General features: G+C 42.9%; 1 protein-coding gene across 21 annotated transcripts in view; it reads right to left on the bottom strand.

Moving 5' to 3' along the window:
* RIMKLB (ribosomal modification protein rimK like family member B) overlaps positions 1–16,517 on the bottom strand; it is a 46,662-nt gene extending 30,145 nt beyond the window's left edge. For all 21 annotated transcript variants that reach the window (XR_008328275.1, XR_008328277.1, XR_008328273.1 and 18 more), the window contains exons 1-3: positions 15,771–16,517; positions 14,664–15,081; positions 3,763–3,982 (exon numbers count right to left, since the gene is read on the bottom strand). Coding sequence is in view for 1 of the 21 variants with exons in the window: in XM_053371967.1 (XP_053227942.1) it covers positions 3,763–3,937 (175 nt within the window). In the remaining 20 variants the exon portion in view is untranslated. The remainder of the gene's footprint in view (positions 1–3,762; positions 3,983–14,663; positions 15,082–15,770) is intronic.
* Between the last annotated feature and the right edge of the window lie 377 nt (positions 16,518–16,894).

The following is a 16,894-nucleotide window of genomic DNA, read 5'->3' as shown; positions in this document are numbered from 1 at the left end:
AAAAAGACCATAGTCAATGTTATCAAAAGCTGCTGAGAGAAAGAGCAGGATTAATAGGGTTGCACCTCCCTCATCTCTCCCTTGATACAAGTCATCAATTGGAGTAACCAAAGCTATATTGGTGCCAAAAGCGGGAATAAAGCTGGATTGAAATAGATCAAAATGCATCTTGGAGGGAGAGGGTCTGATAATCGTGCCTGTCACCATGAAAGAGATTGCGGTGTGTGTCCCCACCTTAAGAGACCCTCCCCTGGATCCAGAAGATATTGTGCAGCTGCAAATACCCACTTCTTGAGCAAGGTGCACATAGCAAGCTCACAGGTTCACATAGCAACCTCTAGAAATTTGAACATATAGCTCTGCTTCCTGAGATAATTTAATGCAAGATGCCAGGGACTGAAACAGGAAACTCAATCACTAAGCTCTGGCCTCTGCCTTGAGAGTGTCACGTTTGGTTTGACAGATAGACTGTTTTGACTTAGACCAGAGAAACGTAAATTCAACTCTCTACTCATTCATAAAACTCACTTGAGTCAGACATACAAACTTGTTCTCTCAAACAAACCTTTGGCAGATTACTTTTACTGTATTTCACTGACAAAAAAATTAGTATGAGATTGTACAAGATGGCCAGATAACATCATGCAGGACCATCTATACTATACTGCTGCAAGAAGATTTGAGGTGGTGAACTCTTTGCTATATTAACAGTAAAACTGAAATTGTCCTGTTTTGCTTGCATAGCAGACTTGAATTACTCCAAGGTGCATCAATTGTAATGCCTGCCCTCCTGCCACACCACAGCTGTGACCATTCCATGCCAGTGTTAGAAACAGAGATATGAAAGCTAGGAGCTAAATGGCACATTAAACCTAGGTCATGGGTGCAACAACAAAATGTCTAGGCGCACTTTTTAATAATAAGAATACAAAGCTGAAAATGAATGAACTACAGCTAAAATATTATATCACTTTTCATATGGTCTAGCCCTTCTCCTGCCCACCCCACTAATATTCTTAAGAGGGTCCCTTCTCCAATCTTCAGAGAGTAGCTGGAAGTGGGGAGGCAGTTTTAATCTGAAATTTTAGGTGCAGCACTGTGCCCAAAGCTCAGAAACTGCTCTCACTAATCAAATTCTCTGTTGCAAAATGTGCCTAGAACAATGGGAGTTTTGAATGCAGTTCTATGCACAAACATCAAATCTCCCTGTAGGAGAGACAAGCACAGGAACAATCCCTGGCCACTACAGCCACAAATACATGTGTATTTAATATTTTCTAAAATTCAACACACATTTAAAATATAGTAAAACCGATTAGGCAGTAGAGATTATATGGAGAATACAATTATGGAAGACCATCTCCCAACTGTCTTCTCCACTTCATTCCAGAGCTCCAGGTTCAATTCATTAGCCATGCATCCATTTTGTAATCTGGCAAGCCTGTCACACAAGATTCTTCTTCCTCTTCAGCTGTCCTTTATCCTCCCCTGTCTAAGCAACCTTGCCACAAGCACATTCTTCATTGCAGTGACTGACTTGACATATCCCCAGGTGGTGACAATTTGCCATGCAACTGCAACGGCTGTAAAGGGCCAGCTGCTCAGCTCCAGGTTCACATAGCAAAGGCCTATTTACTTTGTACAAAGAATCGTAGAGTTGGAAGGGACCCAAGGGTCATCTAGTCCAACCCCCGTAATGCAGGAATCAAATGCAAGCCTCTTATTTACAATTGTCCTACAATGGCACCATCTTTACAAAGCCACTCCCCAATTATGTCATTTCATCCACAAAACCATTTTTAGCAAATAAGCTCTGCATGTATCTAAGTGGTCCTGTAATAAAAGCTTCTTTCCAATATTACTATTTTATTACAGCGATACCTCGGGTTAAGAACTTAATTCATTCCGGAGGTCCATTCTTAACCTGAAACTGTTCTTAACCTGAAGCACCACTTTAGCTAATGGGGCCTCCTGCTGCTGCATGATTTCTGTTCTTATCCTGAAGCAAAGTTCTTAACCCGAGGTAATATTTCTGGGTTAGTGGAGTCTGTAACCTGAAGTGTATGTAACCTGAGGTACCACTATATTTTGTAGATGCCTACTCCCATTTTAAAGCTGTGTGGAACAGTGGATCACAAAGTTGCTCACAGCAGTTGGTGGCCTAGGCCCCTCTGGGGAGCATGATCTTCCTGATTTCTTCAGGAACATGATGAAGGGAAAGGGGTACAGGGGTAATCCTGATGTCCCTTCCAATTGCTCAGGGTAACAGAAACAAGACACCACATCTCCAAAGGAGGACATCATCATGTGAACCACAAACTGTGTTTGAATTACAAACCTACCTACCCACAAACAATTAAACTTACTTCTTCCAACCCAAATTGCAGCAAGGAAGGCATTTTCAGTGAGGAGGGGGTTTGCAGGGAGAGTTTAACACTTCCCTCATCAACTGCAACCCCCCTTCCTGATTAGCCCTATGGCAATTAGGCTTGCAAAAAACAACAACCCCAAACCTCATATTTTCTCAAACAGAAGGGTTTTTGCAAGCCTAACTGTAGTAGAGGAGAGGTGAGACAAGTAATGATGCTGTGGGGCTGACAGGGAGGCCCCTGTGGCTGCCCAACCCTGCTGTGTTACGTATAAAGAAGTCAGAGTTGAAGTTCATATCCAAGCTGAAGGTCTGCATAGTAAAGTCCTCGTCCTTTCTCATAAAACAATTGGGCTGGAGTAGAGCCATGCCCATGGACTTTGGAAATGTTGCCATAAGAATCCCAGGAGTCAGAACAGAATTGGAAACCTAAGTTATTTGTACTGTGAAAGTCTCTGTAGACAATGGTGGCATGATCTAGTTCCAGCAAATTTGTATCTGCTACTAAGAATTCTGCAGGTGCAGCAATGGAAAAAGGGACACAATCCACCCTGGTGTAGAGTCGCATGGAAGTCTATGTCTCAGCCTCAATTTTAAAATTAATGTGTAGCAATATCAGGGAGTACATGCAAAGCCTTTGCAGTGAGTGAAGCTTTAATCTCTGCGACTGCTTCCACCCAACACTCAGTACTCAGAGGGCCTCTAGAGCACTTGACAACCTGACTATACACATGGCAGATTGGGGCAAATAATCTCTCTTAAACCCCCAAAGCATTGGCAAAGGAGGCTGTGCTTAAGCCACTAATTTTTAAAGAGTTGACGCTCAGCCTTGAAACAGCACTCAGGCAGAAAAATACGACAACACAATTTGAAATGAAACACAAACTTTTCTCAGTTTTGCTTTTTGGCATTTATAATTTAACAGCTCACAGGCAAAGGCATTAGTGCCTCAAAGATCAGGCCAATGGCCCATCTAGTCTAGTACAGTGGTACCTCGGGTTACATACACTTCAGGTTACATACGCTTCAGGTTACAGACTCCACTAACCCATAAATATTACCTCGGGTTAAGAAATTTGCTTCAGGATGAGAACAGCTTCAGGATGGCAGCGCAGCAGCAGCAGGAGGCCCCATTAGCTAACGTGGTGCTTCAGGTTAAGAACAGTTTTAGGTTAAGAATGGACCTCCGGAACGAATTAAGTACTTAACCTGAGGTACCACTGTATCTTGTTCTCACAGTGGCCAACCAGATCCCCACGAGGTCTGAAAACAGGACCTGAGTGCCATCTCACTCTTCACAATTGTAATTACCAGCAGGTGGCATCCAGAGGCATACTTGCATGATACACCATGTCCTCCCAACTGTCACCTTTCCATACAACCTGTATTCTTACCAAGGTTTCCTTGCTCAATGGTCAGGACCACTTCATCCATCACCAAAGCTCGGAAGTCCAGGTCCTCTTCACAACATTTGGCCTTGAGTGCTCTCAGGATTTGTTGTTGAGGGTAGTCTTCCCTAATACGACGATCCGTTAAAAACCAGAGCCTGGGAGCAACCGAACTACACATCTTGAACTAGTCCCACAGACGTCAGGTCTCCTTTGAAAGGAATGTCTAGAAAATTAAAGAAAGAAATTTAGCACACAAAAAGGTTTCTATCTTTCTCATTTACTACTATTTATTTGTATACGAGTAATGCATGTGATCAATTTAATCTCAATCCATTTCAATCTAGACTTCAATTTTGCACATGCCACACTCCTCAGAATGATTACATCCTGAGTGTTCTTAAAACTGTCACCTTGGCTTACAGCATCTATTTGAAATCCCAACTGTGTTACTGAGGAAGATGAAAGCTGAAACATTTAACTAAACTGTCTTTGATACAACTGTTTCATCAATCACTTATTTTTCATATATAAATAATGTTTGACAGTATCCTTTTAGGATCCAGGGCCTACTTAGGCTGTTTGGTTGCTTTAAGATTGGCAAGCAACACATATTTACTTAGTTCTACAGCAAAATATGGCAACATCAGGAAGATTAGTAACACTACTAAAAATGCCTTCACTGATAATCTCAAATACCATAGGGGGAGGGAGGATCCCTGTTCCTAAGGAGAATTTAATCATTTCCATAAACCATACATGCCAAAACCGAGTATGAAATATCTCAAGGATTTAATACTAAGGTGGGGGTAGGGTGGTGAAAGGGCCCATATAATGAAAGGACACCTGACTGGCAGTCAGACATTTTCATTTCAACACAGAAAGTGGGGCAACAAGAATGAGCTGTACCCCTATCTGTACAGCCCCACCACAGGCACCCTTTCTTGGTCATGCTGGAGTGTGACAAAAGTCAGAAACCTGAAAGTGGGTTTTATTACAGAACTGTGGAAGTTGCCCTATAGTTTAAGATGTATTGGCTTTTCAACACTCTTAGGTTTTATAATAAAAATCTTAAAAATCAAATACAGTTTGTCATATTGGTATGAAATCTGACACGAAGACTCAACTTGATGAGAGGTATAATTTGGCAAAGAAAGCTCTAAAGAAAATGGCTGAGTTTCTGTACTGAGGTCCAAGGATCATACATTTCCTCTCCCTGCCAACCAATTCCTCATTTGGAATGTTTAAATTATGTGTTGTATTTCTTAAATCCAATATAATGCAGGCCTGTCGCTTTCACTGGTTTGCAAATCCACTGTGGATTCCTAAAGTTACAAGTTTCGATGCTCATTTTAATCACTGTCTACTGATCTAAGGGCAAATTATGCAACATGTCTGAATGTCAGACTGAGACCAAGTGAAACCTGTTTCTCCAAGAGAAAATGACCCAGCAATGACTTGGGCAGACTATAGTACTGAAGGTCAATAGTTAGGAAAAAAAGTTCCCTGTTCCTGCTCTATCAAGGGTCGCATGTTGATGGTGGGAGAAGCCAGAGCCAACATTGGGGCAAGGTTAGCTCACTTTCTCCCTGCTTAGCCCACATTCTTCCTTCCTACCTGCCTAACAATATGCTAGAGAAAGTGACTGATTGTTCTTGCCAGAGGGCTTCCTGCTCCTCCTTCCATTTTTGCTTCCCCCTTGCCCTTTCCAGGCTCCTCCACCTGTATGAAATTAGGCCAAATGGGAGCAACATCCCATGTGTACAAGAGGATAACATATGTGCTCCTGCTGCATGCATTCATGCATAGTTACTGCTACTGTGTGTGTGTGTGTGTGTGTGCGCGCGCACACACACACATACACACACGAGGAGTGTTTGCTGCATACATACCAGCATGTAATAGTGCACTCGTGTGTGTTTCCTGTAGCATAAGGGGAGCAGCAAGTGTAACAATGGGTGTGAATCTGAACTTTTTCTGTGGATATAAAGAGAGAGCCCCATTATGAGCTACCTTTATCTTAAACATGACCTGGAAGGCATGAGTACATATCCTGATCTCCTAATTCTTAATGTAAAAATCAGTTCATTAATTCCATCTCACCACCAAAGTTTAATGATCACCTCCTGTAAGGAACTATCAGGTTTTGCATGGACAATTGCATCTTCCTCCAAAAGGTCATGATTGAGGAAACATGCTATAAGGAAGCTATATAAGGTACAGTCATACCTCATGTTATGTTCTTTCAGGTTACGTTTTGCGGAGACCCGGAAGTACTGGAAAGGGTTGCTTCCGGGTTTCGCCGCTTGCGCATGCGCGCAAAATCTAATACTTGCTGGAGGTGTAAACAGGCAGAAGGGACACTGTTTCACATGTGATGGGGTTGCAAAAAATTTAAGAACTTCTGGGATATTATATATGAGGAGCTAAAAAAAAAGTTTAGGCAAATCTTTATAAAGAAATCAGAAGCTTTCCTTTGGGGCATTTTAGATTCAGATATCCCAAATGAAAAAAAGAGAATATTCTTATATGCAACAACGGCAGAAAGAATATTAATAGCTAGAAATTGGAAAAGTGAAATTATACCAACAAAAAAGGAATGGAAGGATAAATTATTTGATTATCTCAAACTAGCAAAAATGACGGTTGCGATTAGGAGACAGCCTAATCAAAAATTCCAAAAGGAATGGGAAATTTACAGAGATTATCTAAAAAAAACCAGTGTCCCCAAGTCAAAACCTGGATTTGCTTTGATTAATTTTCACAAATCACAACATGGATTACAAGTATGGTACGTGGAAAACTGTGGAAATGAAGGAAGGATAAAAGGAGCAGTTTAACAAATAGACAAAATAGACCAGGGTTGAGGCAGACGAAAGTCTATTAGAGAACAAAAGGAATTGGGATTAAAGAATATGGTGACATAAATCCGTATGTAGGAACTTATGGATTTATGGTTGTGTGTGTGTGTGTGTGTGTGTGTGTGTGTGTATTCCATTTTGGTTGTTTTTGTCATTTTACTATTTTACTGTGTGTGTTTGTTCATCAAGTAAGAAAACTAATAAAAAGCAAACAGGAAAAAAATGGTTGAGGAAACATGCAAGATAACCAGTTGTTTTGCAGGAGGATCATGACCTTTAGATTTCAAAATGGGTAAGGTAAACAAAATGATAGACAGACAGGAACTTGTAGTAAGTAAACAATGGTACAAAGGAATACTCATCCAGAAAGACCCCTCCCCTCTCCATAAGGGTGCATTGGTAGAAAACTGTACTTAAATTTCCAGATTTGCAATTGCTGGGTAGCTCACAGGCTCTAATGGGACTGTGACTTTACTCTCAAGGACCAGCTTCATGCATCACCTGACCATGGACCAAGAAACAAGTGAGAGAGATGCTGTAGCCTTGCTGGTACAGTAAATCAATGGGGAGAGCTCAACTCTCATGCAAAAGGTACAGATCTCTCATTCCTGAGTTGGGTTCCTCTTAGGGAAACCTTCCCCTTTTCCTCTCTACTTTTAATGTGAGTTTGTGGCAAATTGCTGTGCCTATTCTTCAGGCTTTTGTGCGGTTAGGGATTTTTTTTACTCTTTAAGATCAAGGTGGGTATGTACTGTATGATTTGCTACTCACTTATATGTCGCCTTGCTGCCCGAAGCAGCATCCATTATTATAATTATAACTATTAAATTTGTATGCCATCCTTTATTCGTAGATCTCGAGGATGTTCTCAACATAAAAATATAAAAACACAAAATACCTGATAAAAAAAATTACAAAAAACCCAATAACCCCCATCCCATGAACACATTTTAAAAGGGTGTAAGATGTTCATCAGCCAGAGGCTTTTTTAATTTCATGTATGCTCCTTTTATTTCATGCAATAAACCAGTCTTTCTTTATTCCTCTGATGTGCGAACCTCTTGCTGGGCATGAAGTTACAGGTAGGAACACATATTCATAATGAACACACACACGGACTCCAGCAAAAAATCCTAAATCTCTTGTGAGTGTGTGCTGAGAACAGCTCATAACAGAAGAGTTTCTATTCCTTATTTGTCTGCCCACCTGTTCCTCCACTGCTTCATTCAAGCCACTGAACAGTGCAGTGCCAGTACCTCCCCAAAGCTCATCAAACCATCTTCTGGGGCAACAATGAACTACTCCGGCAGTGGGAAGCCTTTTCTCTCTGGTGTGCCAAGATCTTTATCTGCCCAAACCCTGCAGGCCAAGTTTGACAGGTGGATAATAATGTCAGATTATAGCTAATGACTAATTTAGGCATGTCTGAATAATGTGCACGTACAGTGGTACCTTGGGTTATATACGCTTCAGGTTACAGACTCTGCTAACCCAGAAATAGTACCTCGGGTTAAGAACTTTGCTTCAGGATGAGAACAGAAATCATGCTCCGGTGGCGCAGCGGCAGCAGGAGGCCCCATTAGCTAAAGTGGTGCTTCAGGTTAAGAACAGTTTCAGGTTAAGAACAGACCTCTGGAACGAATTAAGTATTTAACCCGAGGTACCACTGTACATTGAAACCCAGAAGTATCCCCCAAACATCATAAAGACAAAATGCCTCACAAAAAGAGGCAAAGCAGGCTTGCATGTGCTCCGCTGACATGCACGGGAGTTTTTTACACCTCTGAAGTGTGTTCCTAATAGAAGTCACTTGGAAATGAGCTTCCAAGTGAGGGCCACACCTTCACCTGCCTCCCACCTGATATTGTATATGGTATTATGGCCAGGGGAGGATGGTTTGGGAGAAACAACTCCACACACCAGATTAGGACACCTGCTTGACCTTATTTAGCCCACAGGCTAGGGGTTTCCCCAATCATGGATCACACTGTATGCCTAACACACTTGCTGCACTATTGGGCAAACCAGGAAAGCAATAAACAGGAACTAAAAGGGGATAATAATAATAAAAATAGCCTAACTTGCAAGTTTGGTATAAACATTATCATGATAAAATATATGATGGGGGACTGCCAGCCCTGGGACCTAATTAGATCTACCAAGCTTCACCATTTCAGCCAAGTCATGTCCAGTTGCCCTACATCGGTTGTCATATGAGGCACCAGGCATGGGGCAGATGAAAGCCCAGCTCAATATAAAAAGGGTGTCCAGGCACAAAGCCCTATTAAAAATGCAGGGCAAAAACAGCACTTTTAAATGGGCTTTTGAAGGCCCCTGCAGGTAATAAAAAGTTACCCGGCATCACCGTGATGTCAAGTGTTTGCTGTGTGAATGGCTCTGTCCCCTTACTAAATTTTATCCGCATGGGGAGGGGAAATAATGACCTGGACCGCTGGCCAGATTCAGTCCCCACCCCTGATATATATAATGAGTTTTCAACACAAAGTGGTTTCATTTCTAACTAAATAATACAGTGGTACCTCCGGTTACGAATTTAATCCATTCCAGAGGTCCGTTTGTAACCCGAAACCGCTCATAACATGAGGCACGCTTTCACTAATGGCACCTCCTGCTGCTGCTGACACACGACTTCTGCTCGCATCCCGGGGCAAAGGCCGCGACCGGGAGCATCTACTTCTGGGTTAGCAGAGCTCGTAACCCACAGTGTTCACAAGGGGGATAGTACATAACACGAGGTTCCACTGTAGAAGCAAAGTGTAGTTAATTTTGCCATGCCTCCCACCCTACTACAAGCCTCAGCTACTTAAAATGAATAAAGTCACTCACAAAGTCTCTCTTGATTTGTCCTTAACGAGAAACTTGTGTCACCTTAAGGGTCTGTTTAAATACACTCATAGTTGCAGACACCATGCCTCACACTGACATTGCCACACTTTCCTGCAACTGTAGTTAAGATGACTCAGGAGGTTTTAAGGCTGGTCTGTTCTTGCTTGGTTGAGTTTAAGCTGGTTTAAACATTAAAAAGGTGGGAGAGATACCTTCTTGCATTTGCATACAACACTTTCCAGATATAATCTTCATGCAAAAAATGCTGCTCACTATACTGATGTGTTTAGCAGAAACGTATGGGGACCAAACCCAAAGTTGTCTTCAGAGGTTAATACACACCTAGGTCGCACTATTGACACCTACTGAAGAATTAGTTATTAGTTATTCCACAATAATAATCCAACTAGCTAAATAGTGACTCCACTCCCACTTTTCAGACCTTTTTATAGGTACTGCACAAATTCAAAGTCACATTAGTTGTTGAAAGTTCAGGTCAGTGAGTGTTATGTATTCTCTGGATTAAAGAGTTTAAGGCTGTGATCTCGTGCTTGGAGTACAAAGCTGAATGTGAACATAAAAAGCAGTTCGCTATCAAAAGATCACAACACAAATGGTCACCTGGTCTCTAAAAAGCCTGGCTTATTGCTGTCACAAGCCAATAAGAGCACTATTGTGGAATTTTGACTGCACTGGATAAGGCAGTTATCTCTTGCAGTCTAGTCCTTATAAGGTGAGCGTTAAATACATCAAAATGGCCATCTTAAGAGTAGCTAAAGACCTGTAAATCTGCTTTTTATATACAAGAAACATTTTCAAGCCTATCCTCATATAATTGGTCTGCTTTAAGACAACAATGGTGCAAACATTGGAGAACCTAGTCTCCGTGGACCATCAAGCCATTTTCCTGTCTCCTTTTAACTGACAAGAACAGAAGGAACTGTTATCATTATTTAATGAATTTATATACCACCCTCTACACGCAGGAACTGTTGTTCTGACCTAAGTTCTTCTGTCTGCAGTATGAGATTTTGCAGCAAGAATGCAACCAAACAGATTTTATATGGAGCTCTCTTGCAGCAATTTTTCAATCACATAGTATTGTTTCTCAACCTTAACATGCAGCAGCCATAAGCTGTAATTTTTTTACCAAACAAAATAAAATCAAGTATTCCTTTTCTATGCCAGGCAATAAAAATGAGTAAGATGTTTCCAGATGTTTTTCACCACTAGACCTGAAGGCAATTTATAAAATGTACACCACTTGGTATGAGATCTAAGGCATGTCATTTGTGATTGTGACCTATTCCTTCATTGTCTGTGGAAAAATAGGGGGGATGGGTGAGGAGAAAAATCAGCATTAGTTCTTTGCCTGCTACTTGAGACAGACCCAGTTCCAGGATTCACAAGCATGTACTCGAACTGCATATAGTAATTTATTTATTTTTGTGAGTTTCCATGTATATTTTGTATCTTTCCTTTCCACTGAGGGGGAAGGGGGAAGCAAAATGGCATGAATATCCTTTTAAGAAAACAATAATCTACAGTAGCCTTTACCTAACCTCATTGCATAGCACTATTTTATTCTTTAACAAAATTTGTAAACCACTTGATTGTAACAAAACCTCAAAGTGGTTTACAAAAAATATCAATTTAAAATATCAATAAAAGACAGTTAAAAACAGGTGTTTTAGAAAAACTTAAAACAAACCTAACTAGAATCAACAAAAAACAGATTAAAACACATTTAACTTCTTACATGTCTGGATAGGCTTGCTTAAACAAACATGTTTTAATGCTGTCTTGTAGACTGCAAGAGACTATTATCAAAGTAAGAAAGAATGTTTTATCACTAGAATGCATCCTGAATTAGTCAATATAAACTACTGTACAGTGGTGCCTCGCAAGACGAAAAGAATCCGTTCTGCGAGTCTCTTCGTCTAGCGGTTTTTTCGTCTTGCGAATCAAGCCCATTGGCGGATTAGCGGATTAGCGCTATTAGCGGCTTATCGGCTTAGAAAAGGGGGGGGGGAGGGGAAAAAACCCACAGGAACTCGCAAGACATTTTCGTCTTGCGAAGCAAGCCCATAGGAGATTCGTTTTGCGAAGCACCTCCAAAACGGAAAACTCTTTCGTCTAGCGAGTTTTCCATCTTGCGAGGCATTCGTCTTGCGGGGCACCACTGTACAACACTAGTGCACAACATCCATCACAGCAGGCATAGTATACATTGCATAGCCATAAGAACATGAGACTCTGGTGATGGGGCAATGGGTCTCTGCAGAGACTTTGTGTAACTACAATGGGGTATTGTGGATGAAATTCAGCCCAATCGTCTGGGTTTGTAGAGAGGTTTTGTCTCTGTTGCAATATTATCCTTGAGTGTCCATGGGAATGAATGACAGCCAGTCACCTATATGGGTGAATTAAGCATAACCCCTGATTTCTCTACCAGAAGCGCTTTTTTTGCAACAGTATTCTTTTTTTTTTTTTTTGCTGCATATGGCAGCCATTTTGTGCTGGCGCCCACGGCACTTTTATCAATATATGAATACCAGCACCCCATTTTGTTATGAAAAATGCACTGCTACCAGCAATCCCTTTTTGTGGAGGGAACTATGAAACTTGGGTTCAAACAGTAATGAGATTGACGAAGGTATGAACACCAGAGCCCACCTAAATAGTGTGCAGTATCTCCAGCCCCCAGGCTTTCTGAAAGTAAGTAGGGAAACAACCAGTGCACAATTTAAGAGGATGGGAGCAGTAAGAGCTGAGATTTATTTAATAGGGAGAGGAAGCAAGAGAAACAATTTAGGTAGGTATACAAATTAAAGTCTCTAAGCAGCGGAACTGGAGTATATGGAGTCCAATAATGGCGCATATACAAAAGGGAGCATTCAGAGACTGTAAGATCTGCCTGTGGCTACTTAGTCCTAGAAATGGGATGGGCCTTGAGCCGTTACGCACACTTGGTTTGGAGCTGCTGCTGAAGAAGTGCTGAGGGCTTTGGCAAAGATCTTTTTGATCACCTGCATTTGTGGAGAAGCAAATGATTGAACCTAGGACAGTCAGTACGCAAAGTAGGAGCTCTACCATAGAACTATGGCCCATGTAAAGTGATGCACTCAAGGATACCACTGGAGTGGGGGCGGGGAACCTGTTCTGTTGACCACAGCGCATCGATTCAACTGTGTCCAAAATTGTTTACTACATCCCATAGAATTCAATGGCAGGACTGAATGGCCCTTGTCTGGGTGGCCCTACCCCTTAAATCTCTGGCACTGGATTTTGTTTCTTGGTGTGAAACTAGAAAATTATTTTTAAAATTACTTTAAAAAGCTAAATTGTTTATTCCATGATACATACTTTCTTCAGGAAAATCTTCAGCCACAATGATTAAAGCCAAACCAGACTTGATTTTCAAGTCTTGGGCACAAGACTTTTCCTTCACATATTACCAGCGTGGGCAGGGGCAATCTGGACAAGGATCCTGCCATGAGTTCAGGAGAATTTAATCCATTGACCTCTACTGGGGCCCTGATCTGAAGATGGTGTGAGCTAATCTGTACCATGACCATAGCAAAGGGTTAAAGCTCCTTAATGTCATATTCTCAATTTGGAATGGGGGTGAACACTAGCAATTTCTAGAAGAAAAAGCTTGCACTCAAGGACCAACTACATGACAAATGTGACATGTAGTTTGGCCCCTAGGCAGGAGCAACCCTTCCTATATGGGCTGGGGATAGAAGTCAGCCTGATTGAATCCCACTAACCACCACGCAGTGGACAAGACCCAAAATGTCAATTGCCACATAATGGAATTAATGTTCCTTACAACATATTCATTTAAATTACAGCCCAGTTGTGTAAATGTAAAAATAATTTAGCTAAAATACTACTCCAAAATGAGAAGATCCAGAGGAAGAACGGACAAGTGCAGAATTTCAATAAACTTAGGTAAAAACTTACATGTAAAGAGTTGGTTGAGACATAACACCAAAACATGGCTTGGCATTACGTGCGTGAGTCTGGCTGGTCCCTCAGGCTCACAAACTCCACCTCCCATCTCCAGTGCCTTCTGCACAGCAATTTATAACCTTCTTTCCTAGTATGAGGTAACCCATAGTTTGCCACCTCATCCCAAACCAGCAAATTATTTACGCTTATCCAGCAGAATAAGGTATGAGGTAACCCATAGTTTGCCACCTCATCCCAAACCAGCAAATTATTTACGCTTATCCAGCAGAATAAACCAAAGTCCACATGCCTGAGGGCCCAGCCAGGCTTGTTCATATAATGCCAAATCATGGTTTGGTATTGCCTCTGAATTACCCCAATGAAACAAATACAATTCCAAACCACATCTCAGATACTGTAAACCCCATTGGTTGAAAACTCTGCTCCATCATCTGTATAAGCAAATTTTGGTTCTTAAAACATAAAAAATATTTGATTTTCCTTTCATTAATTACAGGCTCCTTTCAGGAATATGCCTTCCAAAGTGGCTCACAAGGTATTAAAAGCATAAAATGAAGCACAATTTGAAATTGAGCAAGCGTTAACACAACCTGGGAAGCCTGCATACAGCTGCATATTCTGGCTGTTCATCCTCTCTCCATTATAGAAACAGCCACTGCAGCCAGGTGATAAACTACACACTTCTTTGAAAGCATCCGTACGTCAATACCACCACTACTCTGCATCCCTTTTTTATTTGCAAAAGACACCAGTCTGGAGAGAAAGGACTGTTTCAGCTACTGTGTTTGTCCAACTGCAGAACCATAAAACATTGCTTAATCTTCCAACTCATTTTGTGTGTCCTCCCATGCATTTGGTGTGTGTGTGATTTTTTCCCACTCACTTGTACAACTCATCCTTATTTTTTGTACCATTATACTAAGAGTCATCCCCTTATGAGATGATACCAAGTCTCTGCACACCCATTAAGTCTGCATTCCTTTTTGCAGGTGCCAGCTATTTCCACATGAACAGCACATAAACCCCAAACTTGTAATGCACAAGGCAAGAGATACAAACCCTCTTTTCAATGTTTTACACTAACACACACAGTCATCCCTGCTTCCTCACCACCACCACGCTCACCATATTGAGGCACGTCTCTTCACCACATAGTAGAGTGGAGGTGGAGTGAAACAGAACAGAGTGAATGAATAAGTGAAAAATGGTAGTGTAACTTACCCAACGCTTGGGGGTGGGAAGAGCAGCAATATCCAGAGACTGTTGCTTCAATCTTCCTTCAATGCAAAGAGGCTTTTCTTGGGACCTTCTTTCTTTCTCCCCACCCCACCCCAGGGAGGTAATCAAGTCCTCTCAGTGCCTTTTAGCTCTTCAAGCTTGGTTTGGTCACAGAGCCTCCATAAGAAAGAAGCTGTCATGTGAACTGTATTATCCTGGTACCCCAATGAGTGATGCCTAACTACTGCTCTGAAGAGTAAAGAAATGTGGGGGGACAGATTTTATATTCCTCCTCCCTCTAATGAAGGTTGATAAAAAAGAATCTTAGATTCTGAGGATTCAAAGTACAGTAAACTCCTCTTGTGTTTCTGCTCCCTCAGAACTGGGCCCCTTAAAAAGCTGCACCTGGCACCAGCAATATCTAGGAAAAAAAGAATGAAAAGATCCAGGTTAGTTTACTACACTTAAAGCTTAACACAGTGGTGTACAACAGAAGACAAACTACATGGTTAAATTCTCAAATTACTAAAGCCCTGTGTAACCTAAGGCAACTTCAAAGGGGGAAAGAAACTGGCCTAACAGAGCTTTACATTTTTGATACAGTTAAAAAGACAAAATCTGTGCCTTGGCTTTAGTAAAAACTTGCATTCAACACCCACGTCTTAAACGGAACTACTGTCATACAGAAACGAAGTGAAGCCAAATTAATGTGTAAAACTGTTAAGCCCCCAAGAAAAGCAAAGGTCATTGTTTCAGGCACAGAGTTTGCTTATACGGAATAAGCAGAATAATTACTACAAAACGGACGTTAGCACACAAGTCTGCAGGGATATTGTATTTTCTATCCAAGCTACCGTTCGTCCGTTCTTTAAAAAACAGGTATGTTTTTTTAAAGGTCCAACAGAAAGGGCTTTAAGATGACACAAGCCAAAAATACACTATACTCCCCACACGGTAGCTTTTGCACGTCGACACAAACGCCGGAGCATCCTGCGTTCAGACAAAGAATTATAAAATAAAATATGCACGTGCGTTCCCCATCTTGAACACAGAAAATGAGTCAGAAGCCAATATCACGTCGGCAGCACGGCTTTTACACGAATGACTAACCTGGTTGCTTCTTTCCGACTCGTTCCTCCTCCTGTGAACAGCACTTTGGATTTAGGGGTGGGGGGTCGAGGGGGGGAGAGAGAAAGAGATGCGTCGGTCTTCCGACCCCTCCCTGGATTATTAGGGAAAGAGGTTAATAAAAATAAACTAGGGGGGGCCTCAAACGGGGGGGTGGGGTGGGAGAGGGGGGAAGGGGAGAAGTTACAGCAAAACGAAGAGGGCTAAACCACCGCTTTGCAAATCCGAAGAACAAAGATTGGGGGTGGGGGTGTTTTTCCCCCCTCCCCTCCCCGCCCTCCTTAGTACCCTGCCCGATTATTTCCGGTGATCATGATCAATAATTGGGAGAAATTGCGAAGTACGGCTGAAAACAAAGGGGGGGGCGTAGACGTGTGGACGGAATCTGCCCCGCCCTCCTCGCGCGCGCTTTGAGGTTGGGGGGGGGGAGCTTTCCGCGAGTCCACAACCCAAACCGCGAAAGTTGGGGAGGGGGGAAGGAGGGAGGGGCGACTTGCCCTCGTTGAGAAGCGAGCAATTAATGCCGCCCTCCCCCCTCGACTTTAAAGGCAGGCAGGCAGGCAGGCAGCCCACCCACCCAGCTCCCGCCCGCTCGCTCGCCCCCAGAGGCTGTTCTGCAGAGCGAGCCTCCTCAGAAACCGCCTCACGGCCGAGCTCTGCCTTCCCGACTGACCGACCGACGAGCCGGATGAGGAAAGGATGGGGAAAAGAGCAGCGGGCGGTGGGCGGGGGGGGAAAAAGCGGGCAGAGCTAAAGAAAGGAAGGGAAAGGGTTAAAAGGGAGGGGGACGGGAGAAAAAGCGGGGAGGGGGGAACCGAAAGACGCGGCCGTCAGCGCGCGCGCCCGCGGCGTGAGAGGAACGAGGGAAGGCGTCGAGTCTGTACGCGGTGAGAGGGTGGGTGGGGGGAGCGGGAAGGGGCGCCTCCGCCGCCGCCGCCCCCTTTCCCTCGCGCGCCCGTTGTCTCGAAGCCCCCTCCCCTTCCTCGCAGCCAATCAGGCTCGAGGAGCGGGAAAGGCGCGCGGAGAGAGCGCGAGCGCCCCGCCTCCCCTCGCCGCCGAGCGCGCGCCCCGACTGGGCTGCCGCCCTCTGAGGTGGCTCGGATCGT

Source organism: Podarcis raffonei, chromosome 17, assembly GCF_027172205.1.
Source record: "Podarcis raffonei isolate rPodRaf1 chromosome 17, rPodRaf1.pri, whole genome shotgun sequence".
NCBI lineage: Eukaryota > Metazoa > Chordata > Lepidosauria > Squamata > Lacertidae > Podarcis > Podarcis raffonei.
The sequence above is the reverse complement of the archived record's forward strand: the minus strand, read 5'-3'. Positions and strand labels throughout refer to the sequence as shown.